At 42.2% G+C, this 26875-nt stretch overlaps 1 protein-coding gene across 13 annotated transcripts in view; it reads left to right on the top strand.

The window, feature by feature from the left end:
- Nucleotides 1–23428, top strand: part of LOC120515930 (plectin-like) — a 618214-nt gene extending 594786 nt beyond the window's left edge. For all 13 annotated transcript variants that reach the window (XM_039737314.1, XM_039737315.1, XM_039737318.1 and 10 more), the window contains 4 exons: nt 106–3486; nt 5939–13294; nt 15310–15405; nt 21957–23428. In XM_039737314.1, the coding sequence (XP_039593248.1) occupies nt 106–3486; nt 5939–12277 (9720 nt within the window). In that variant the 3' untranslated portion in view covers nt 12278–13294; nt 15310–15405; nt 21957–23428. The remainder of the gene's footprint in view (nt 1–105; nt 3487–5938; nt 13295–15309; nt 15406–21956) is intronic.
- Nucleotides 23429–26875: the final 3447 nt, after the last annotated feature.

Below are 26875 nucleotides of genomic sequence, written 5' to 3' on the forward strand. Positions count from 1 at the left end.
TTTATGTTCAGTTTAGTTTCATTTTCTCATTATAACGAAATGAAGCAAAATCATGTTTTCTTTTTTTTTTCTTTGCTTTTTCTTTTTTTATCATTGTTAATACAGATGGCAGCTGAGAAACTAAAAGAGGAGGAGAGGAAAAAAATGGCAGATATGCAAGCAGAGTTAGAAAAGCAAAAGCAGTTGGCTGAGGCCCATGCCAAGGCTATAGCCAAGGCGGAGAAAGAGGCCCAGCAGCTGAAGCTTAAAATGCAAGAAGAGGTTCAAAAGAGAGAGGTGGTTGCTGTTGACGCTGAACAGCAAAAACAGAACATTCAGCAGGAGCTCCATCAACTTAAGAGCAGCTCGGAGATGGAGATCAAATCAAAGAGCCAACAGGTAGAGGAAGCCCTTTTCCATCGCACCAAGATTGAGGAAGAGATTCACCTGGTCAGAATCCAGCTAGAAACTACTCTCAAGCAGAAGTCTAGCGCTGAGGCTGAGCTCAAACAGCTGAGGGAGAGAGCAGAAGAGGCTGAGAGGCAGAAGAAAGCTGCCCAAGATGAAGCCGAAAAACTTCGGAAACAGGTAACTGAAGAAACCCAAAAGAAACGCCAGGCTGAGGAGGAACTGAAGAGGAAAATAGATGCAGAAAAGGAAGCTTCCCGTCAGAAGCAAAAGGCTCTGAAGGATCTTGAGGAGCTGAAGATGCAAGCAGAGGAAGCGGAACGGAGGATGAAACAGGCTGAAATGGAGAAGGACCGTCAAATTAAACTGGCCCAAGATGCAGCTCAGAAAAGCACCGAAGCGGAACTCCAGAGCAGGGATTTGTCATTCGCCAAGCAAACAGCAATATTAGAGAAATCTCTGAAACAGGAGCATGTTACTGTTACGCATCTACAAGAAGAAGCCGAGCGTCTCAAAAGGGAACAAGAAGAAGCCAACTTGGCCAGGGAAAATGCAGAAAAGGAGCTTGAGAAGTGGCGGCAGAAGGCCAACGAGGCCCTCAGGTTAAGGCTACAGGCAGAAGAAGCGGCCCACATAAAGACCTTAGCTCAAGAGGATGCTGAAAAACAAAAGGAGAATGCAGAAAGAGAAGCCAAGAAGAGAGCCAAAGCAGAAGAGGCTGCCCTCAAACAAAAGGATCTAGCAGAGGAAGAACTGGAGAGGCAGAGGAAAATAGCAGAAGGCACAGCCCAACAGAAACTCTCAGCTGAGCAGGAACTCATCCGACTAAGGGCAGAATTTGACCATGGTGAACAGCAGAGGTCATTGCTGGAGGAAGAGCTTTATCGCCTTAAGAAAGAGGTCAGTGAGGCAGTGCAGCAAAGGAAGCAGCTCGAAGAAGAACTGGCAAAGGTTCGAGCAGAAGTGGAGATCCTGCTGCAGATAAAGGCCAAAGCTGAGCAGGAAACAATGTCCAACAGTGAGAAAAGTAAGCAACTCCTTGAAGCTGAAGCCAACAAGATGAGGGAGCTTGCAGAGGAAGCAATGAAGTTGAGATCAATATCTGAGGAGACTAAGAAGCAGCGGCAGCTGGCAGAGGAGGAAGCAGCCCGGCAGCGAGCTGAAGCTGAAAGAATATTGAAGGAAAAACTGGCTGCCATAAATGAAGCTACCCGTTTGAAAACTGAAGCCGAAATTGCCTTGAAGGAGAAAGAAGCTGAAAATGAGCGCCTGAGAAGACAGGCAGAAGATGAAGCCTACCAAAGAAAGGTCTTGGAAGAGCAGGCATTGCAACATAAACAGGATATCGATGAGAAAATCAATCATCTCAAGAAGTCCTCTGATGCCGAACTTGAAAGACAAAAGGTCATTGTAAATGAAACTCTCAAACAGAGAAGGTTGGTGGAGGAAGAGATTCGAATCCTTAAAATCAACTTTGAGAAAGCCTCTGCTGGCAAGCTGGACCTCGAGTTAGAGTTAAATAAACTGAAAAACATCGCCGAAGAGACTCAGCACAGCAAAGAACAAGCAGAGAAAGAGGCAGAAAAGCTCCGCAAAATTGCAGTGGATGAAGAAAACAGGCGCAGAGAGGCAGAGGAGAAGGTGAAGAAGATTGCGGCCGCTGAAGAAGAAGCTGCTCGCCAGCGCAAAGCCGCTCAGGATGAAGTGGAGCGTCTGAAGAAGAAGGCGGAAGAAGCTTGGAAGCAAAAAGAACTGGCAGAGAAAGAGGCCGAGAAGCAGATTCTGCTGGCCCAAGAGGCAGCGCAGAAGCGCATCACGGCAGAAGAGAAGGCTCACATCGTGGCGGTGCAGCGGAAGGAGCAAGAGCTCATGCAGACCAGAATGCAAGAAAAGTCTGCCAACGATCTGCTGAAAGAGGAAGCTGAAAAGGCAAAGAGCTTGGCCGAAGAAGCCGAACTGGCTAAACAGAAAGCTGAGCAGGAAGCCGCTCATTGCAGGCAACTGGCGGAGGAGGCTGAACGACAGAAGCAAGCTGCCGAAATTGAAGCGGCCAAACAAGCCAAGGCCCAAGAGGATGCAGAAAGGTTGAAGAAGGAGGCCGAGTTCGAAGCTGCTAAAAGAGCTCAGGCAGAAGCTGCTGCTCTCAAACAAAAGCAGCTCGCAGATGCTGAAATGGAGAAGCACAAAAAGCTGGCTGAGCAAACTCTGAAGCAGAAGACCCAAGTGGAGCAAGAATTAACTAAAGTTAAGCTAAAGCTTGAGGAGACCGATAACCAGAAGCATCTTCTGGATGATGAACTGCACCGCCTCAAGGATGAAGTTACTGATGCCGTCAAGCAGAAGACCCAAGTGGAGGAAGAGCTTTTCAAGGTCCGCATCCAAATGGAGGAGCTAATGAAACTGAAAATCCGAATTGAGGAGGAAAATCAGAGGCTGATTAAAAAAGATAAAGACAGCACTCAGAAACTGCTTGCTGAAGAGGCAGAAAACATGAAGAAGCTGGCTGAGGAAGCTGCCCGCCTCAGCATAGAAGCTCAAGAAGCAGCACACTTGAGGCAGATTGCCGAAGCTGACTTGAATCAGCAGCGGGCCCTTGCAGAGAAGATGCTCAAAGAGAAAATGCAGGCCATCCAAGAAGCTTCCAGGCTCAAGGCAGAGGCAGAGATGTTGCAGAGACAGAAAGATCTTGCTCAGGAACAAGCCCAGAAACTTCTAGAGGATAAACAGCAGATGCAGCTGCGTTTGGAGGAGGAAACGGTAGGCTTCCAAAAGACTCTTGAGGCAGAGCGGAAAAGACAGCTGGAAATTATAGCCGAGGCAGAAAAACTGAAGGTGCAAGTCACTGAGCTGAGTGGTGCTCAAAGCCGAGCTGAAGAGGAAGCCAAGAAGTATAAAAAACAAGCTGATGAAATAAGCACCCGTCTCCATGAAACAGAGGTGGCCACCCGAGAGAGGCTAACTGTGGTCGAGAAGCTAGAAGTGCAAAGACTCCACAGCAGCAAAGAAGCAGAGGACCTTCGCAAAGCCATTGCTGACCTAGAGAAAGAGAAGGAAAAGCTTAAGAAGGAGTCGGCCGATTTACAGCAGAAGTCAAAAGAGGTATTGTTCTCCATTCCCAGCTTTCACTTTTTGCCTTAAATTGCAGACTATATCAAGGACAACCTTGATGGCTTACACCATATCTGAAGTAATGTGTAGTACTTTTATAAATTGCAGCGCAATTAGAATAAAATGAATCGATGAAGAGATGAAAATCTGTTTCAGCCACACATTACCTACTATTATGCTCCTAAAGACTGTAAAGAGTCAGATCAGACATCTGATTATTTAAAACAAAAAATCAAGTCATATAGCAAAGAAAGAGCATTATGTGGGGGTCCAGATGGTGTTTTTGGTGTCTTGGTAGTTTAGTTTATTCAGATACTGTGACAGAAGTGCCGTCTAGGAGTCACACCAGTATAGAATAAAAAAAGGCAAGAAGAGTTCGGAATGACCAGACTGGGATGTTTCATTAAGACAGGTATGCAAGGGGGTCAAAAAATGTCACAAATTAGTCACTGGTATAGTACTGAGCTGGCAGAAGAATTCAAAATAACACAAATCAACGCGGCAGTTAGGGAATGGACTGGCCATATAGTCTTTAATGTGGGAGCGGTGGAAAAAAAAATGGCACTGTGAAACAGTGCAGTTGTTTTTGTAGAAAATAGAGATATTAACTGAACTAGCAATGAACTGAAAATCCTCTTCTGTTCTGGTCTGATTCTTTCACACCTCTATTTTTTCAAACCAACCATGTAAAATAGTAAACAATAGGAAAAGACGAACATTCCCTGTTAAATCATTAGGAACTCTCACACATTTATGGCTTTTCTGTATTGGAGAGCAATTACTTGATGTAAGGTACCTTTGCTACCATCTGCATTTGGAGGAACACTGCACTTTTGATGGCTCTTTTCCATAACTGTTTCTCCCTTTGATGCACTTGTTCACATGACCATTTACAATAACGGGACATGCTTCCCGCCAGGAGAAACATATCGACTCTGGCTGTCATTCAAGCAGAGTATTCATACACCAGTTCACAACAGGTCATCTGTTCAGTCATATCGGCCCTTCCAACCAGGTTACTAACATATTTACAGCATTTTTTGGGCTTTCAGGTCCATGTGTCTTAATGCACAATATCTATTTGAAAGGTCTACTAAAACCTTTATGGACATCGTATGAGACTGTAGATAAATTTGACCTTGATAAAACAGTTGCCATAATCTATTCTTTCCATGATCCATCCATCTATTAGTAAACCTACTTTCTCCAGTTTATGGTAACATGGGAATGTTTACATGATATTGTATATATAGTTCATTAATTCACAGTGAACCTTCATCCATCCTTTAATCCATTCTTTTTCTGAATCCAGTACTGGGCAGCAGTTCTCAAGCAAAGTTTGGACGTATGGTTTATTGTGTATTTCATAGTAAAGACCTTCCCAGAGTACCTTGTATACAGTATAAACAGCTGTTTACATCTTTTGGCATTTGAAATGGACCATTTTCTCCATCCTTAGTTTTTAGTGCTCACAGCACCATTAAATGAACATTTATCAGTCCTAGTCTGGGAGATTTTAAAGATTACATGATTCCTGAAGTTATTTGAATAAAGAGGTAACAAAGTGAACAGATCTGCTGCCCCACAGCTCCTAGGTCACAGGTTTGTTTCCTTGACCCTCTGTAGAGTTGTGTATTTTCTCTGTGCTCACTAGAGTTACCTCAGCTTTTCTTCCATGTCCCACTAAATTGAATGAAGCTAAAATAGAGGGCGCCCACTGCGATTAGGAGATGCCCTCATTATCAGAAGCGTGACTGGCCACTGTAGTCCAGGAGTTCTCCTTTTGCTCTCCTGGCTTAAGATGGCTGTAACTCTGCACACTGAATCCATTTGTTCCAAGTTTGTGCCAAGTTGCCCTGTGTGAGGATGAGTAACTGAGGGGGTGGATCCAATAGAAAAAAATTCTCTCCAGTGACAGCCATTTTGGTGAGGAATTGGTTCTGCCTAGTGTCCAGTGATGCTTGGCATAGTGAAACAGAGAAAAAGAGCCTGTTGCTGTGCGTAATGGTGATATTTACCCAGCTACAATTAGGGAGATGGAAATTTCCGTATTGCTCAACTGGAAAAGCATTCATTACTGATTGGAAGACCCTCTGTTCATGGCCAGCTTCTCTGTGGAGAGGTGATGACCCCGAGTAGACCTTGACACTTGGGTTGGCTTCTGCTTTTCATTGCCATGAACTGAATAAAACAGATTCTGTAAGTGGATGGATAGATGAAAAGGTCTCTCCAGTCTGTGACTCTGAAGTTCATCCACATTCCTCAGCTATAAAGTACCCAGACCAGCAGCAAACTCTGCTGGAACATTATGATACTGCTGCATTGAAAGGCCGCTATGCATATTAATAAAGTTAATTATTTAATTTCTGTCTGTATTTGTGCTATTTATGGATTACATGCTAAATGCTTGTTTTAATTACTCGTTTTTACATTTCTTCTTCAGATGGCAATGGCTCAACAAGAACAGCTTAAGCATGAAACTCACATCCTCCAACAGACCTTTTTCACTGAGAAAGAGACACTCATTAAAAAAGAGAAGTTAATTGAAGAGGAGAAATTAAAATTAGAGAAGTTATTTGAAGATGAAGTGAAAAAGGCAAGGGCACTCACCGATGAACAGGAACGCCAGAGGAAGCAAATGGAAGAGGACAAAAAGAAACTTCAGTTAGCCATGGAAGATGCACTTAAGAAACAAAAGAATGCACAGGATGAAGTTATCAACAAGCAGAAGGAACTGCAGCAGCTGGAGAAGAAAAGGCTTGAGCAAGAGAAATTATTGGCAGCGGAGAATCAGAAGCTACGGGAGAAGCTGGAAGAACTGCAGAAGCCCGCACCAGCTCAGACCAAGGAAATCATGATACAGACAGACGATGTTCCAGAAGATGAACTCATTCATAGGACCTCAGTTGTAACTACTAGTCGGGTTTATAATGGAAGAAGTCCAGGTGACTCAGTGGATGGTCCAGTTACAAATGGGGAAACTGAGCCAGCTTTTGATGGCATTCGACAGAAAGTTCCCGCTAGCAAGCTGGTAGCTGCAGGTATTTTGCCTAAAGATATTGCTGACAAACTGAAGAATGGTAAAATTACCGTAGCAGATCTTTCTAAAAACGAAAATCTGAGAAATTATCTGCAAGGCAAGAACAGCATTGGAGGAATCTTGCTAAAGCCAAACGAGAAAATGGGCATTCATCAAGCAATGAAAGAAAGACTAATTAACCCTGGCACAGGGATAATCCTACTGGAAGCACAAGCTGCTTCTGGTTTCATGATTGACCCCTTGGAGAATAAAAAGCTTACAGTCGATGAAGCTGTTAAGGAAGGGTTAATCGGACCAGAATTACATAGTAAAATGCTTTCTGCTGAAAGAGCCGTTACAGGTTACAGAGACCCTTACACAGGAGACAAGATCTCTCTTTTCCAAGCTATGCAAAAAGGACTGATTCATAAAGACCATGGCATTCGCCTGCTGGAGGCTCAGATAGCTACAGGCGGGATTATTGATCCTGTGAATAGTCACAGACTGCCATTAGAGAATGCTTACAAGCTTGGTTACTTTGATGCAGAAATGAATCAGGTTTTGTCTGATCCCACCGATGACACCAAAGGTTTCTTTGATCCAAATACTCAAGAAAACCTTACTTACATGCAGTTAATGGAGCGGTGCGTTACAGATCCTGAAACAGGTCTCTGCCTGATGCCAATTACAGATACCGCTCCTAAAAGTGGCTTTACATACACCGATGAGGAAGCAAAAGATGTCTTTAGAAAGGCAACTGTTTCTGTTCCATTTGGAAAGTTCCGTGGTAAGAGCGTTACTATATGGGAAATCATTAATTCTGAGTATTTCACAGAGGAGCAAAGAAGGGACCTCATCCGACAATACAAAACAGGAAAAATCACAGTGGAGAAGATAATCAAAATTATTATCACAGTGGTCGAAGATAGCGAGAAAAAGAAAGAACTTGCTTTTGAAGGGCTTAGAGCTCCTGTCCTTGCTAAGGAGCTTCTCGAATCAAAAGTTATTGATAAGGACTTGTATAATCAGTTGCATCAAGGCAAGAAAACAGTTAAAGATGTGTCGGAACTGGACCCAGTCAAAAAGAGCCTAAAAGGAACAAACAGCATTGCTGGTATTTTGGTGGAATCAACAAAAGAAAAGATCCCTGTTTACCCAGCAATGAAGAAAGACCTGCTGAGACCAAGCCTTGCCCTCAATCTCTTGGAGGCCCAGGCCGCCACCGGGTATATCATCGATCCCGTTAAAAATCAGAAGATGACTGTTGATGAAGCAGTGAAAGAAGGACTGGTTGGCCCTGAGCTGCATGAGAAACTGCTTTCTGCTGAGAGAGCTGTGACTGGCTATAAGGATCCCTACACTGGAAACACTATCTCATTGTTCCAGGCAATGCAAAAAGATCTGATTCATAAAGACCAGGGAGTCCGCCTGCTGGATGCTCAGTTGGCAACTGGTGGAGTTGTTGACCCAGTGAATAGTCATCGTGTTCCAGTTGATGTAGCCTGCAAGCGTGGCTATTTTGATGATGAAATGAATGCAATTCTCAGCAAGCCAACTGGCGATACCAAAGGGTTCTTTGACCCCAACACACAGGAGAATGTTACCTATGAACAGTTGCTGAAGAGGTGCGTCACTGACAAAGCGACTGGCCTCTTCCTGCTTCCTATGTCCGAAGAAGCCATCAAAGCAAAAGAAGAACCAGTCATCACAGATGTTCAGACCAAAGAGGCCTTAAACCAAGCAACAGTTGATGTACAGACAGGACCATTTAAAGGAAAGAAAGTAACCATTTGGGAAATTATTAATTCTGAGTATCTAACAGAAGAGCAAAGAATCGAACTTATTAGACAATATAAGACTGGAAAAGTGACAGTGGAGAGAATGATTAGGATAGTGATTACCATCATTGAGGAGACCGAAACTAAAAAGCAGCAGCAAATTACCTTTAATGGTCTCAGAGGTCCTGTCCCAGTTATTTCACTGCTTGATTCTAAAATTATTGATAGAAACACCTATGAACAACTTCAGCAGGGTAAAATGACACCAAAGGAAATCTGTGAAGTTGATTCTGTAAAGAAATACCTGCAAGGTACTGACAGCATTGCGGGCATTTATATGGAGCCTACAAAAGAAAAGATGACTATATATAATGCCATGAAGAACAACATTTTAAAACCAAGAACAGCCCTTGTTTTATTGGAAGCCCAAGCAGCTACAGGCTTCATGATTGATCCAATCAGAAATCAGAAATTGACTGTTCACGATGCCGTTAAATCAGGCATAGTTGGCCCAGAGCTTCATGAAAAGCTTCTCAGTGCTGAAAAAGCAGTTACAGGTTACAAAGACCCTTACACTGGCAATAAGATCTCCTTGTTTCAAGCCATGCAGAAAGACCTCATCCTCAAGGAACATGCAGTTCCACTAATTGAGGCTCAGATAGCTACTGGTGGAATTATTGATCCAGTAAACAACCATCGTGTTCCTCTAGAAGTTGCTTACAAGCGAGGCTTCCTAGACCAAAATGTCAGCAAAATTGTCTCAGATCCATCCGATGATCTCAAGGGCTTCTGTGATCCAAACACTAATGAGCCCCTCACTTACATGCAGTTAAAAGAACGCTGTATGAGAGACCCAAGCACTGGGCTCTGCCTGTTGCCACTTAAAAAGACAGAAGAACCTTCAGTGGTAGAGAAGACATATGTGTACACTGAGGAGCAAACCAAGAATGACCTTGAGAGCACCAAAGTTGACATTCCTCATGAAAGTTTATCTGGCAAGTCTGTTTCCCTATGGGAGGTTATGAATTCTGATCTTCTTCCAGAGTCAGAAAAATCCAGACTTTTGGAAGAATATCGCTCTGGTCGAATGACAAAAGATCGCATGATCATTATCATCATAGAAATTATTGAACAAAGAGAGATCATCAAGCAAGAGCAGAGCATCTCCTGTGATGTAATCCGACGTAGAGTTACTATTGAAGAGCTGTACAGTTCAAGGATTATTGATTTCGAAACCTATAACCTTCTCAAGCAAGGAAAGAAAACCATTCGAGAAGTTATGGAAATGCAGGCAGTGAGGCGTTACCTGTTTGGTACAGGCAATATTGCTGGATTCTTGACTGGCTCTGGTAAAGAAAAAGTCAGCATCTACCAAGCCTTGAAAAAAGAACTGATAAAACCTGAAGTGGCACTTCCTCTGTTGGAAGCACAGGCAGCAACTGGGTTTATGATGGACCCAGTTAAAGATGAAATGTTAACAGTTGATGAAGCGGTTCGAAAGGGAGTAGTTGGGCCAGAGATCCATGATAAACTGCTTTCTGCTGAGAGAGCTGTAACAGGTTATAGAGACCCGTATACGGGAAAAACAATCTCCCTGTTCCAAGCCATGAAGAAAGACTTGTTGCCTGAAGAATATGCCTTAAAACTACTGGAAGCCCAAATTGCCACTGGTGGAATCATTGACCCCGAGTACAATTTCCATCTTCCAACCGATGTTGCCCTTCAAAGAGGTTACATGAATAAAGAAACAAACGAAAGACTTTCTGATGTCAATAGTGATATAAAAGGCTTCCTAGACCCAGTGAGTGAAGAAAGACTGTCCTACGCACAGTTACTTAAGAGGTGCAAGGTGGACAGAGACACGGGTCTCCATCTTCTGTCTTTGTCCGACAGGACATTCATATTTAAAGGCTTGAGAAAGCAGATTACTATCCAAGAGCTTCTTCGTTCAGAGATTATAGATCAGAAAACAGTCCAGCAACTCGAGGAAGGTACAGTCACTGTGGAAGAAGTTACTAAAGGGTTACAGCAGTATTTACAGGGTACCAGTTGTATTGCTGGAGTATATGTAGAATCAACAAAAGACCGCCTATCCATCTACCAGGCCATGAAAAAGAACATGATTAGGCCTGGAACCGCCTTCGAACTTTTAGAAGCCCAGGCTGCTACTGGTTACGTGATAGACCCAATAAAGAACCTAAAACTGACAGTAAATGAGGCTGTAATGATGGGAATTGTGGGACCAGAGTTCAAAGACAAGCTGATGTCAGCAGAAAGAGCCGTAACTGGCTATAAAGACCCATACTCTGGCAAGATAATTTCTTTGTTCCAGGCCATGAAGAAAGGGCTGATCTTAAAGGACCATGGTATTCGCCTTCTTGAAGCACAGATTGCTACAGGGGGCATCATTGATCCAGAACAAAGTCATCGATTACCAGTAGAGGTGGCCTACAAACGTGGCTTGTTTGATGAAGAGATGAACAAAATCTTATCGGATACCAGCGATGACACAAAAGGCTTTTTCGATCCAAACACAGAGGAGAACTTAACCTATCTGCAGTTAATGGAGAGATGTTTTACAGACCCTGAGACTGGACTGGTGCTGCTGCTCCTTAAAGAGAAGAAACGAGAGCGAAAGACCTCTTCAAAATCATCTGTCCGAAAACGCAGAGTTGTCATTGTTGACCCAGAAACTGGCAAAGAAATGTCCGTGTATGAAGCTTACCGCAAGGGACTTATTGATCATCAGACATACATGGAACTTGCAGAGCAAGAATGCGAATGGGAAGAAATCACTATTTCTTCTTCTGATGGTGTGGTCAAGTCTATGATTATTGACAGGAGATCTGGCCGCCAATATGATATTGACGATGCCTTTGCTAAAGGACTCATTGATCAGTCATCCTTGGACCAATATCGTGCAGGCACATTGTCCATTACAGAGTTTGCTGATATGTTGTCAGGTAACGCGAGTGGATTCCGTTCCCGATCCTCCTCCATCGGCTCCACCTCCTCCTATCCAATGAGCCCAGTCCCTTCAATCAGAACCCCAGTCAGCACGTGGAATGACCCAACAGAAGAAACTGGACCTATTGCTGGAATCCTAGACACTGATACATTGGAGAAAGTTTCCATCACTGAAGCCATGCACCGTAATTTAGTAGATAACATCACAGGACAAAGACTGTTGGAAGCACAGGCATGTACCGGGGGCATCATTGACCCCAGCACTGGAGAAAAGTTTTCTGTCACAGACGCTGTGAGCAAAGGGCTTGTTGACAAAATCATGGTAGACCGTATTAATCTTGCACAGAAAGCCTTTAATGGTTTTGAAGATCCAAGAACAAAAGTTAAAATGTCAGCTGCACAGGCACTGAAAAAGGGTTGGTTGTATTATGAAGCCGGCCAAAGATTCCTGGAAGTCCAATATCTCACTGGTGGCCTGATCGAACCTGATGCTCCTGGTAGAATTTCACTGGATGAAGCTATTCGAAAGGGTTATTTAGATGCCCGTACTGCCCAAAAGCTGAGGGATGTAAGTGCCTACACAAAGTACATGACCTGTCCCAAGACAAAACTTAAGATCTCCTACAAGGATGCAATGGACAGATGTATGATTGAAGAAGGCTCAGGCTTGCGGTTGCTTGAGGCATCCTCACAGTCGAGCAAAGGACTTTATAGCCCATACAATGTTAGCGGCTCTGGATCAACCTCTGGATCTCGGTCAGGATCTAGAACAGGCTCAAGATCTGGGTCAAGACGAGGCAGCTTTGATGCAACCGGTTCCCCATTTTCCTCAATGTCGTCATACTCCACCACCTCCTATACCTCGTCAAGCTATGGTCGCCGCTACAACGCTGGGCCCTATGGCGGAGTGAACATGGTGGAGCTCGGGCAGGCTCTTGCAGTTTTGAGTAGAGGGTGTGGCGTTGAGAATGGAGCAATATTTACGGCAGTCCCCCCGCTGCTCCCTGCAGTGGTATAGACTTTTGGAGACACTGCTTACAAAGATCATTCATTCTGCTCTGCATGTAGTTGAGTTGCCTCCCAAATCTTGCACTAAATCCTTTATTCAGAAAATACCAGACTTTTTCATTTTAATTTGTTTTGCATATTAATTCATATTAGGTGGCTTATTACAGAAATGTTGACTACTACAGTTTCACTTTCTCATGGTTACTGTTTATTTTAGTGTTTTGCAGTCATATGCGAAATGTTCCAAGTTACTTAATTTATGTTCAATATGGTATTTGCTTGTTCGGTCCTATATGTGTCAGCATCCAAAAATGAACGTTCTGAAACTGAATGTACCTTTTATCATAAGTCACATATAGTGTATAATTTTTTTTTTCAGTTTCTAACTCCACCTCCACCCATGCAGTAGTCTTACAAATTATTTGATGCACGTTTTTTTCTCTGTATGAAAAAAAAATATATATTTGGTTTTATATTTTTGTATATGGGTTTTTAAAATTGAGCTGTTACAGAGAAATATGCAAGCAGATGAATTATTCAGTGATGTCCCCACCATATTTTAAGTACAGAACACCCACACCACCCAGCACTCTTAACTATCTGCAGAGCAGAATCCAACAAATCAGTCTGCAAAGGAATAATTGAGAAAATGATTTCACTTCAAGACAGCAAGTTTTTAGATCCTATAAAAATGCCGATTTGCCACACTGCCACGCAACCACGCTGCCTGTGATCTGATGCTGTTGCTATCCTTCCTATGTGAGATAAAAATGAACAGTGCTCTCCTTTAATGTCTAGCATGCAGTAGCTGCTTTATGTCGTGTCCGTTTCTCTATCTCAAGAAATACTCAATAACCGCAATGAGGAGTCCACTCGACTGAAAAGGCCTGATTTAGAAAGCCTGGCATAGCTTTTGCAAAAAATATAACACAAAGCGCTCAGTGTTTTGGGATCTTTGGCAACAATGGAATAACGACTGAAAGCTTCAAGTGCTCTTCAGAACCGCAGTGGAGATAAGAGGCTGCTTGTAAGTAAAACCACCTCACTCAACACTCCAGAATTCCCCGTTTCCTTGCTGGCTGCTGCTGCTTCTTCTTGTATGGGCTTTGAGATAACCTGTCTTTCATTTTCTCTGACTGCTGACTTAGTTCTCTCAGAATGCCTGTCTACACGTGACAGCCTTTTTCTTTTTGCTTGTATTTTCCTTCAGTTAGAGGTACTGTTTATCGTGGTGTTGGAATGTGGCGACATTGCATGTTAGTCAGACATGCAAGTAAGCATTTCACTGTACTGTGTACGCGTGTTGATACTACTACTCCTGCTTAACATGTAACTGCAGAATAAAAAGAGAGATTCCGACTATTAAATTAACTTTGGGTATCATGTCTGTATACTGTCTGGGGCTATCAGCAGCCTTTTATCTTTTCACTTACCTTTTTCAACATCTGCATGCAGCAGCTAATTTCGTAATTTTATTCTTATCTGGTAAACCAGGCTCTGGAGCATCAGAGGCATTCCAAAATTTAAAACATCTCTAATTCCTGCTTTTAATGTAATTTGGCAAAATGACAAAGATATTGGGTGGCACAGTGGGACATCTTGCATTATGGAGACCCCGGTTCACATCTTCGGTCCTCCCCGAATGAAGCTTGCATGTGGGTTTCCTCCCTTGGTCCAAAGATATTCAGGATTGGTGGATTGACAGTGTTAAAGTGGGCCTAGTGTGTGTGCGTGTGTGTGTTTGTGTTCGCTCTGTGATGGCCTGGCTTCCTGTCCAGGATTTGTTCCTGCCTTGTGCCTAATGCATGCTGGGATAGGCTCCAGTTTCCCCACAACCCTGTTGAGATAGAGCAGGTTTAGAAAATGGATGGATAAACATATTTGTAGAAATGTGTTTTTATAACCTTAGGACTGTTTGATGTCCCTACATCTTAAGTCAGACCATCCATCCATCCATTTTCTAACCCACTGAATCCGAATACAGGGTCACGGGGGTCTGTAAGTCAGACCACTTTGAGCAAAAAGATTTCAACAAATCAGCAAATTTCAAATAATATTAAAGGAACACTCCAACCCAATTTTTTTATATGTTATACGTTCCATGTATTTTATAGGGAAGGGTCGACATTGGCAATGTGTAATCTTATGGTTTAAGAAAAATTATGATTGAAGAAAATTGTAGCTGTATAACAGAAAATGATCTGAAAAATGTCTATTGAAAAAAGAGAACTTATCTCATGTTATTCGTGTCACATAATCCACGTCACTAGCTGTATGCTCAAAATGTGCAAAATGCATGCTTTTTTGCTAAATATTGTTAGTTAACACCCAGAATTATCAGCACATACAGTACATGTTTTGTAACTTGGAAGCCTAAAGCCTCATGGGAATGCAATTTTAAATTTGAAGACAAAACCAACAAACAAATGAGTGGGAAAGGCGAGTCTTCCAAGTCAAAAAGGCAATTCCAGAAATATCTATTTAAAAAATATTTTAGTAAAAAATAATACATTTTATATGTTCGGAGCACACGACTGGATTTACAAAAATATGTATTATAAGACATGAATAATGTGCAATTTTTTCATGAATGTTTTTGATAAATTGTTGCCAGTTGCACAGCATTGGTAACTATTGAATTCTGTTATATCATAAACTTTTTACTTTCCATTTTGTATGTAATATGACACTAGTTTTTTTTCCCTGCCATCACTAAAAACTATGTGGGTGTGTAATATAAAAGAATGCTATTTTTGGGTGGAGTATTCCTTTAACAAGTTTAATATCTAATAATCACGTGTTCATCAGAAGTGTGAAACCTAACAGTTATGGGGAGTGACGTCATGGTGTCATTTTTAAAAGCAGGAATCAGTAACACGTAGCAGAATCAGCTGGAAGGGTCCTTTAATTTGCCACCACTTTTTTGAAAATCTTTTCATGATTTGCAGTACTTCAGATTATTCGACATCATATTACAAAATATTGAAAGCTGCCATCTTGGAATTTCAGTAACATGTTTTACTTTTTTCTTTGTGTCATCAGGCATTGCTTTTCAGGAATTTAGAGCAAGAAGAAAGCTCTGCGTACGCTCCCCATGGGCGCTGTGCTGATCAAAGCTGGCAGCTGCCAAACCTGCAGGTAATAATCCAAGTATGCTTTATGACTCCTTAAAGTTTGATGAGATGTTGATTTGAATTGCAGCATTGCACTCATAATTACAGTTTTTTGTGTTTTATTACTTGCAGTGAATTAAGTATACTGTTTCTAAATTGTAGATAAAGTAGTAATGGAAATGATCCGGAAGCAGATGTGGCAAAAATGTCAAATGAGTTACGCTTTTTTTATTTTGCATGAATTCTAATCTGACGCAGACATGTGTAAAAGGCGCTATATAGCGCCCGACCTGGCACAGACCACGCAGAGGCACGTGTATAAAACACACAGGCTTTATTCTTTTCTTCACCCGTGGGCGCACGTCTTCCCCGTGACCCACAGACAATACACAGTTCCAAAGCACAAAACTATAACCAACCCTTTCTGGCACCACCACTCCTCCCAGGCAACCTCGTCCTCTTCCTCCCGATTCTGGCTCCTCGAGTGATGGTGGCTGGGCCCTTTAATAGCCCACCCGGAAGTGTTCCAGGTGATTAACCATCCTGGTCCTGATTGCACTTCCGGGTGGGGCTGAAGACTCGTCCAGCCGGGCTGTGGGAAGCAGACAGATCCCCCTAGCGGCCACCCCGGGCCCCAACCAAGCTGTGGAGGACTCCATCTCCCATGGAGCCCTGCAGGCGGTTGGGGAATCACCGTCGGCTAGGGAGGCTGCCACCAAGCTTCCCAGGGGAGGTATTGGACTGCCCATAGCGGCTCCCCCGGAACATAAGCAGCAGGGGCGTCCCTGCCGGGCATGGGACCCAGCTGTCCTTCACATATCCATCCATCCATCCATTTTCCAACCCGCTGAATCCGAATACAGGGTCACGGGGTTTGCTGGAGCCAATCCCAGCTAACACAGGGCACAAGGCAGGAACCAATCCTGGGCAGGGTGCCAACCCACTGCAGGACACACACAAACACACCCACACACCAAGCACACACTAGGGCCAATTTAGAATCGCCAATCCACCTAACCTGCATGTCTTTGGATTGTGGGAGGAAACCGGAGCGCCCGGAGGAAACCCACACAGACACGGGGAGAACATACAAACTCCACGCAGGGAGGACCCGGGAAGCGAACCCGGGTCTCCCAACTGCGAGGCAGCAGCGCTACCACTGCGCCACCGTGCCGCCCATGTCCTTCACACATGATAAACAAAATGGATTAAAATACTTGAATATATTTACTGGAATACACAAATCATGTTTCCTTATGTACTCCTTCTAAATATTTTACTAAACCAGACTGTTCACAGTGACCACACACAGGTGTAAATGGGCACAAGTTAGATGGAGCACTGCGCCTTTGTCATTTGCATCTTATTAGTAATATGGAGTAAGTCATAAAAGTGAATGCAGTTGTTTAAGAAGCTATTAAGGGTGGGGAATCTTAACAAACAAAGAATGAAGCATCAAAATATTGCTTGAGCAGTAAGCGCTTTAGCAGTAAAAATTGACTTCTCAGTGATTCTCATGAAGGAATTAAAAGTGCCACATTAAATTATTAGAGTATATCAGTGGGTTCAGTTCCTATCAAAGATCTGAATAACTTTATGCTCTTTGAGTTATCACATTTAAAGGTTTACCTATCTTCCATGTCCATTCCAGTTACATCATTCATCCATCCATCATCCAACCCGCTATATCCTAACTACAGGGTCATGGGGGTCTGCTGGAGCCAATCCCAGTGCGCAAGGCAGGAAACAAACCCCAGGCAGGGCACCAGCCCCACCGCAGGGCACACACACACACCAAGCCCAATTTAGGATCGCCAATCCACCTAACCTGCATGTCTTTGGACTGTGAGAGGAAACCGGAGGAAACCCACGCAGACACAGGGAGAACATGCAAACTCCATGCAGGGAGGATCCGGGAAGCAAACCCAGGTCTCCTAACTGCGAGGCAGCCACGCTGCCCACTGCACCATCGTGCCACCCTCCATTACATCATACAAGGTTTAAATTAGAATTTTTGACATAATCAGCGAAGTCAGGATACATATGGTTCCTTTAGAATTTAACACACAGTATTTGTTAGAGAAAAGATTAAATGGTCATTGTCTATCATTCACAGTTCCTCATCCAGGACTGACTTTAAAATCCAGAGTAAGGAAGAACTTCATTTGGTTTAAGTCCATGAGATAAGTTCATTAAACTTAATATTTGCTTACCTAATCTAGTTCAATTAAAATGCTCACCTTGTTACTTTAAAACATGTACTATATGTTGTGACCTTTAGGGGGCATTGGTACAGCTCAGACACAACTTCAAAGAATCGAGTCCTGGCTTCAGATAAGAAGCATATTAGCACAAGTACCTTACAAAACAGACTTCTTGTTTTCTAAGCCTCCCAGATGAGCTTTATCCTCTTCTACCCGAATCCAACTCACCTGAGTAAAGCAGAGCGACTCCATTTAGACCAGAACTGTGAGTACTTCCAGGGCCAGGGCATAGCCCATTGAAAGCACCAGTGTCAAGTAGAAGTCCTGAAAAGTAATCCCAGCAGCACCCCAGGTGGCACCCTTTGAACCCAACAGGACTGTTCCATAGTACTCCATATCCCAGCATGCCCTGTTGGTGTCCGTATGGATACAGAAGCCCAGGGATGCGACATCTAGTATATCATGGAAGAATATAGTCTTCCAGAACTGTTTCCCCCAGTCTCTTTTTACTTTGGCCTCCTGGATGGGCAAGGGTCTTTGATTCATCCTTGCCAGGATGGCAGCCTACCCACTTCCATATGGGCACCTTCCAACTAGCTTCATGGACAAGGTAGGACATTTCTTGCTTTTCTTCTTATTAGTTCCTGAAGCTGGCCTTCCGGCCAGGTAAGAAACTTTGACCCATGCCCATGCTTATTGTCTGTTGCAGTGTTTTATCTTTTAACCTGTAGCAAAGGTGTAGCTGGAGATAACAGAAGATGTCTGCCCATCTTTATTCCTAAACAATCTGACTTGCGTCATACAAGAGGAAGCCAACATTCCCTCAGCAGTGCAAAACAAAGGCCATTCAGATTTAATTAAAAATAATCAAAGCAAATTTCAATAAGCAACTAAATATTAATTTTGATAAAAAAAAATTCAACAAGCAAAACTGCATGATAATTAAATTTTTATTTGTGAAATACTGCTTATGAAATTGGAATATTATTTTTCATGAACATTCAAATTTTGGTGGTGTAAATGTATAAAAAATTCTTTTTTCTCTCTTTTAATTAGAATTGCTGTACGTTTTTCTGTTTGCTTGGTTTGTCTTTATAGTGAATGACCCTTAATTTATCCTAAACAGAACAGTCACATTCAACATCGTATAGCATTACGTTCAGGTCATAAGATCCATTTTTTATGCAAATTTGGAACAACTGTAACATATTTATTATGCCTGTTTGTAGTTTTATAGTCTTGTATTCTATCAAGAAACCTAAAATTGTCATTAAGAAAATGACCTATGAGTTGAACCTACCAGTGGCTATCCATTTTAAGTTTTAATGTGGTAATTCACAATAAACAAGAATGCCTGCAGGTTTATCTTGATGCACTGGTGTACTTTTCTTTTGCACGATTCCTGAAGCTTTTGGTAGATGGTATCACCAAACACTTGCACATGAATAATTCCCCTTAACGCGTCACTGTTTTTGATAAAACTGTGCTTTACTCATTCTCACCCTCTCACTTACTATCTATAAATATATATATATATATATATGTAGCATAGTTTACTGTTAAATAATTCAAAGAGTACGCAACACATGTTTCGCCCTCATCAGGTGTACACACTCTACTGCTCTCCTCTCAGGGATCGAACCTCGGGTGACAGCGCCAGAGACAAAGACCATTTACGCTGCACCATGGCTTATGGTTCATTTATTTGACAGCCTGTAGGTCCGGAGTTATTACATTCATTGCATTGTGGTGTGGGTGGTTGCCTCCCAGGTAGCTATGCTACATTCCATGATCTGCTTCTTGCAACTGAAGAGGGCACCGACCACACAATTCAGGTCGGGACTCAGACTACCATTGCAATGAATATATATATATTTATAAAACATACAGTGTCTCTTTCTCACGAAAGTACCTCCTGTAAAATGTGTTCAAAATTAAAAATGATGCTGTCATATTTTTGTAGCAGTGAACTGGTGCCCATTCCAGGCACTTTTTTTTGCCTTCTACCCAGTGCTATTCCAGGCTTCCACCACCCTTAATTAGGTTAAGTGTATTTGAAAAATCTTACATTATGTTATTAACATTTCTGTTCAAAGTGAACAGAAACTCCTCACTAGAGCCACTCTCTCAGCTTTCACAGGTTTTCAGTTCAAGGTGTATATCATATTGAGTGCAGTGTTATTGCAATAAATAATTAAAGAATTAAATTAATTGAATAAGTACATAAAGAAGTAATCAACTAAAACCATATGTCTTGACACATTTAATTTTTTACAACAATCAGCCACCGCAGAACATTGTCCAGATAAATAGTACTGCCTCTGCCAGCTTGCCATCTCTTCTCCAGGCCCGTCCACATTATCTAAAAGAAAATGTGATTCATTAGACCAGTCACCGTCTTCCATTGCTTCATGGTCCAGTCCTGACACTCACATGCCCATTGAAGGTGCTTTTGGCAGAGGATAGGGGTCAGCATGGACACCCAGAGCAGTCTGCGTTAGCGCAGCCACTTACACAGCCAGCTGCAGTCCACTTTGTGTTTTGACAACTTTCTCTCATGGCCAACATTATGTTTTTACTACAGTTCAATTTGATGGGCTGAACTCACCCTCGCCAATATTGACCATATCTCCGCATCTACCTGCTTTGGTCTGTTTTTTTGGATCAGATTTATCAGATCACCTAACACAAAGTAAGCTCTCGAAAAGTTGCTACCTGCAAAGTTTGGCTCGGCCTCCCTGGTTTAGACAGTAGTGGGTAGCAGTCATGATAATGAACCCATTCATAACAGTAACAAGGTGTTGAATTCCATTCCATTCCCAGGGGTCTTCTTCCAGAGAGATAGGCAATCCCTTTGGGTATTTTTTTCCAGCTAAGAGTGGGAGGGTTAGGGGAGGTGGTGGGCTCCTCTGAAATGTGTTCCCTTTTACAACAACATCAGCCCCCTTTCTGCCCAAAAAATAAAGAAGCACAAACTGGTAACAGAGCATGTTGACGTTGTTTTTTGCACTAGGGCAGTGATTGTTACATTATTATCAAAGGCTCAAGGTTAATTCTTTGAGATTTACAGCTAAAGACCATGTCACATTAGATGACTTCTCCAGCAATTTTCAGTGTATGCCTTCAGTTACAGTCTCAACGAGTCGGAGATAGATAGATAGATAGATAGATAGATAGATAGATAGATAGATAGATAGATAGATAGATAGATAGATAGATAGATAGGTGAAATGCACTATATGATAGATAGATAGATAGATAGATAGATAGATAGATAGATAGATAGATAGATAGATAGATAGATAGATATGCTCTATATAATAGATAGATAGATAGATAGATAGATAGATAGATATGCTCTATATAATAGATAGATAGATAGATAGATAGATATGCTCTATATAATAGATAGATAGATAGATAGATATGCTCTATATAATAGATAGATAATAGATAGATAGATAGATACCTTTAATTAATCCCAAGGGGAACTACAGTTGGTGGCACATTCCCAATTAGATCACTCATGTATTGTGACATTTCCTGCGACTCACTCCAGCTTATCCACAACTCACTCTTACAAAATCAAACAGGTGTTTTGGACCTCACAAACACAAGAGGAGACATCAAATAGACATGCTTATGTTTTACATGCCATAATAGAATAGAAGAAGAAAGAAACAAGTCGAGATTGTAGCTGAACTTGTCGTTCCTGTTAACATATCATACATCACTAGCTCAGTCAGAGAGCATGTTTATTGGCTGTCACTAAAAGGGATGAGCACGACTGTCCAGCTGACATGGTACAACGATGAAATGAGCAACTCCTGTTGGCATGTCTGACATAACCCACGGTTAGAAGTCGCATATTCTGACATCGGCTTAAGTAAGCAAAAAGTATACAAAACTCTTGTGTTCACACTACACCAGCGTGTGCTGCATTTCTGTCCGGTTTGAAAAGAGTTCTAACAAAAATCAAAACAGCTTCTTACCTGAACTGCTTAGGTATCTGCTGTACAGGGTCCCATATTGCTGAGTGCTTTGTTAAACCAATTAGTCTGCTGATGCCGTTGCGTGTCGAAAGCCTTGAATTGTCCATGAATGGTTGGCCGCTCACTTCTTCATGGAATAATGAAGTGAGGACAAAAGATTCTGAGTGAACGTGCAAGTCTCTGTCTCAGCATTTGACATCATTCAGAGACTCCACAGCCACTTCATCAGCTTTGTGTGGTCTTCACTTTTAGAAATACAGGATATGTCTGGTCTTTTTTTTTTTTTTTGTTTTGTTTTGCCTTGTCCACAAATTGCTTATTTTCTTTTTCTCATTTCATTGATTTGCAATCATGTTTTGTTTTGTTTTGTTTTGTTTTAGATCTTCATTCAAGCATTGCCCTCTTCTTTCCACCATGCTCCTTGCCTGAAGATCTTTGAGACACAGAGAAGCTTCAAGCCGTGTTCCCCCCGCTCTTTACGCAAACACACGCTGATTAGAACCCACATTCCTTTTAGCTGGAAGTGCTGCTAACAATCACTAAAAACTGTCCAGTTTCTGTTTAATTTTTAAAAGTGAGAATATCTCTCAGCATGGTCATCATGTGTACTTTATTGTCCTGGTTAAGAAAACGTGGCAGAGTCCCAGTTATTTAACAGGACAGTAAAATCACTGTCATAGTGGTTTGACGTAACTCTTTAAAGCAGGGCACACTAAAACAAGGCCTCATTCCCTTCATTCCAGGGATGAATGTGTTTCCCAGACAGAAATGCTGCCATCATTTTATTTTACATCTTGCCGTGTTCTAAAAAAGATCATATGTCGCAGTTAAGAAATGCAGAAGTCGTTGGACTTTTATTTCTTCCAATGGGAAAAAACAAAAAATGAATTCAGCTTGTCATGTGATAAAATGGCAGAAAAATCATTCTAGTGTAAAGAGAGGGATTCTGACCTCATCAGCGTCCTCTTCATCTTTGAGTGTTTTTGGTGTGGATATTGAATATTTTGAATTGTAAAGGCACAACATAGGAGTGATAGGCAGTATTGGACATAAATGCTCTCTAATACAGACGCGGAACCCTGTTTACTAAAACGCACAGAATGAATAAAGCTGTAGTGCTGAACTTCAAAATTGCCAATTAGAACTATTTCTATTTGTTTTAAGCAAGTAAATATTTTTTATATTTACTGTAGGCAGAGTCTAATCAACTGAATGTATGTAACTAATGAAGACATTTGGCAAGGGAAGTGGGGTGAGTGAATGTAAAAGATAAAAATTAAGTTTGATTTGGTTTTTTCTTCCCATAACTTTATTTTTTTAATGTAAATAAAAAAAATTATTCATTCCTGTTTTAGTGAACAGAGGTTTTGTGCTAAGCTACCACGTTACAAATACTCTACTGCTAAGGATCTAAAAACTTTTTTAATGTAAAGAAATAACTACGGCTTTCAAAATAGCTACCATATGTTTGTCATTTTATGTACCATTGTGTTCCTTAAAAAAATACTTGACCTGTAAATCATGTCTATTCATTTTTCATCATATTTTTGATATTATATATATATATATTTTTTTTTTTTGCTTTGCATGTTTTACTAACTGAATAATAAAATATATGAAAAAGTGCAAGATTATTAAGTTGTTGAAAATATATTTGATTTGGAAAACATTTTGTTTGCTCCAGATTACATTGGGAAAGAAATAATCTAATTATTTACAACTAACTAATTTCATTTTGCCCATAATAATGTGTTTATGGGACATGATTTAAAAAAGATATAAGAGCTGATGGGTTTCTTTTGCGTATGACACTAAAATTTAATGTAAATAAACCATCATATTTTAAACGAGATCTTTATTTGTTATCTGTTCATTATAATGTGAATGGTGACCTGAGGGTTTTTTTGTTTTTTTTTTTAGTTTGCTGTACTTTATTAACAAATGCCATTATAGCACTTTAGGGAAGAGGTCATTTTAGACGGTTTCCAAAACTCGATACGTAAGAACATAAGATGTTTGGGAAACGTCAAGCTCATTTGTTTAGCTAATGGCTAAGCTGTCCCAACATCTCATCCAGGTTCTTCTTAAAGGTTCTCAAGGTTTCTGATTGAACTACATGGTTCTGTAGTTTGCTCCAGATTCCCACAACTCTTTTAACGCAAGGAAGTGCTTCCTGGCTTCAGTCTTAAATGTCCTACCCCTTACTTTCCACCAGTGTCGATGTGTATGTGATTTACCGTTAAGTTAAAAGAATTCTACTTAAACTACTTTATCAATGCCTTTGAGGACTTTGAAAACCAATATGGGAAACCTCAGCTGGCCCAGACACGGAGAAGGTTGGCAGATTGGCAGCTGCTTCTTGATTCTAGGTGGCGATGCACAGCTGTTCTTAGTTGATGGAATGATTTGTTTGGTTAAGTCCAGTAACGAATGAGACTCCCTTCTGCTAAATAGTTAGGCAAACCCCAGGCAGTTGGCGTCCAACTTCGGAAGGGGACAAGTGATTTACAGCCACATAATCTTGAGCAATAACAGGTCTCTGATGCCCTTAGATATCCGTGGCTGCACACGTGCTGCAATGAATGAATCAATAGCTGTCTACCTAGCACAGGGAGGCGTGAGTAAGCCGTTGAACCTCATTCATGATGGGGACCAGCACTTACAATTGTTTCCCACGAACAAGGAATTCCCAATAAGTGCGGGTCGTCATAAGCTTGCACTGATTAAGTCCCTGCCCTTTGTATACCTGTGGTCTCTACTCCCCCAAAACTAAACAGGTGCAACTCTGTAAATCTGTCACAGTAGGACATGTCCTCAAGTCCTGGGATGCGTCTGGTTGTTCTCTTCTGCAGAGCTTCAAGTGCTGCTATGTCTTTCTCGTCACGTGGTGACCACTCGTGATGTAAATCCCTTGTGGACACTAACCTTAAACTGAAAAGGAAGCTATTTCAGGCTTTACTGAAGCGCCCTCATGGGCTTATTTCGACAACGCAATCAGAGTATCCATCCATCCATTATCCAACCTGCTATATCCTAACTGCAGGGTCACGGGGGCCTGCTGGAGCCAGTCCAAGCCAACACAGGGCACAAGGCAGGAAACAAACCCCAGGCAGGGTGCCAGCTCAACATAGCAGAGTATTCATATTGGTTCAAATGAAGATTAGGCTTGTTCAAAAGGACAATAAAAGACCATGGAAATGAAGGCTTTCAAGAGCTATTGGGAGAATACTCAGCAACTCTGTGATGCTCAAAAAGCAAAAGAAAATGGGATAATGTTGTGTCTACCAGAAAATGAGGCCTACCCTACTAAACTAAGCCTAAGGCTTTCCTGTGTGCAGGTCTCAAACTCCTAAAAGAGGTCAGAATGAGGTCTTGCCTCCCAGATCTATCTTCCGGCTTGACTGAGCTCTACATTTCTAAATGAACTCCTCCCTTTACTGACTTGAATAGTGACAGTATATTTTTTTATGAAAAGGACCGGGAGGTTCTTCTTTTTATTCTTTGCCATGTGTCTGTATGATATGGTCATTGCACTTCATCAACGCAGCCTCTCATATAAATTGAAAACAATCTCCATTGAGTTCTGTCGTTTGCAGTCCTTAAAAACACCAGGCAGACTCATACTATCATAACTGGCCAGTGCTGACTGGAATCCCATTTGTCTCGGGCGTCCTCTCCTGTTAACTCCTTCATCATAGCCATGAAGTATGACATTTGCAATCCAGTTGTCATCCATTCATAGCACGTGGGAGAACCAGTGGTGCTTTCCTGTAGGTACCAATGGTATGCTTTAGGTGCTTTCTGATCTTTTCATTTTTGATCTTCTCCAGCAGATGCACACCTAGAATCTTCCTCCGGGCTGCCATTTCAAAACCCAGGAGTTTCTTTTCCCCAGCCTTTCGTAACGTCCTGGTTTCACAACCATATGAATCAATTGGCAGTATGAATGGACTGAACAGCCACATCTGTTTTAATTCGCTTGTTCTTCCAGAGGCCATCTAAGTTGCTTATAGTGTTTAGTGGTACAGCTTTTCTTGTTGACATGCCTTTCCAGCTGTATGCATCACCCACTGTATGCATTGATCTGAGGCACTTAAAGCTCTCCACATTGTTTGAGATGTTTGTTTCTGAGTTGCAGACCAGGAAATACACATAGGAAAAAACTGTCCAAGGTCAAAACCAAAAGTCTCCAGCTCTATCACCCAAGCCAAAACAATAAGAAAAGTCAAAGGTCACAAAATAATTCAGGTTTGTTATCTGCAGACTTGGATACCAAATAGCCAATAAGGTGACCTTTTAACATCTCACCAATTGACTCCTGAAGACCAGGCATCCTACCAATCAGAAGCTGCGTCATGACGATGGAATCCACAAAATGGCAGCAAAGTCAAGTCAAGTTGGGGAGCATGCACTGGTACAGCGTGTTGCTGCACTCACCACACGATGAAACGACTCGGGATCCCAGTTGGCAACCCCCTAGGTAGTCACGTGGTCCAGTCCCGCCCTCCGGAAATGACCCTCTATCTGCCACAGCCTGGTGTTACGTGGGTGACCCCTTGGCCTGGTCCAGCCACTCGGGTCCCCAACAATGAGGATCTTATGAGCCGGATCACCCTCGGGGAAACACGCCACATGGCCATAGTGCCGTAACTGACACTCCCTCACAATGCAGGTAATGTGCCTCATTCTGGACTCCATGAACAAAACAAAGTCAAGCTAGCGTTACTCCAAGATTCTCCAAAGAGACACAGAACTGAAGGAGTTCAGTCTTCATCCCGGGTCACTGGATAGCGTCCATGTCTCATAACCTTATAGCAAGACAGGAAGCTCCAGGACTGTAAAGACTTGGACCTTCGTCCTTCTGCACAGGTATCGGCAGTGCCACACACCCCTTTCAAGCGACGTCATGACCCCTCCATGCTCTCACAATCCATCTACTGACTTCATCAGAAGAGTCACCAGAGAAATGAAAGTCACTGCCGAGGTAAGTAAACCTCTCAATGACGAGGTTGAAACTCTCTCTGCAGACAGACACACTGCTGATGGCCGTGCCCAAGAGGTCGTTAAAGGCCTGGATTTTGTTTTTTATCAGGACCCTCTCAAGCCCGGACACTCAGACTCCTCGCTCTGTCTCTCGAGCGCCCCGATCCGAGCCTCCATTGACTCAGCGAAGATCACAGCATCATCAACAAAGTCAAGATCCGTGAATCTTTCTTCACCAACAGATGCCCCACAGCTGCTGGACCCCATGACCTTGCCCAACACCCAGTCCATACAAGCACTGAAGAGAGTAGGAGCA

Source organism: Polypterus senegalus, chromosome 15 (genome assembly GCF_016835505.1).
Source record: "Polypterus senegalus isolate Bchr_013 chromosome 15, ASM1683550v1, whole genome shotgun sequence".
Taxonomy (NCBI): Eukaryota; Metazoa; Chordata; class Cladistia; order Polypteriformes; family Polypteridae; genus Polypterus; species Polypterus senegalus.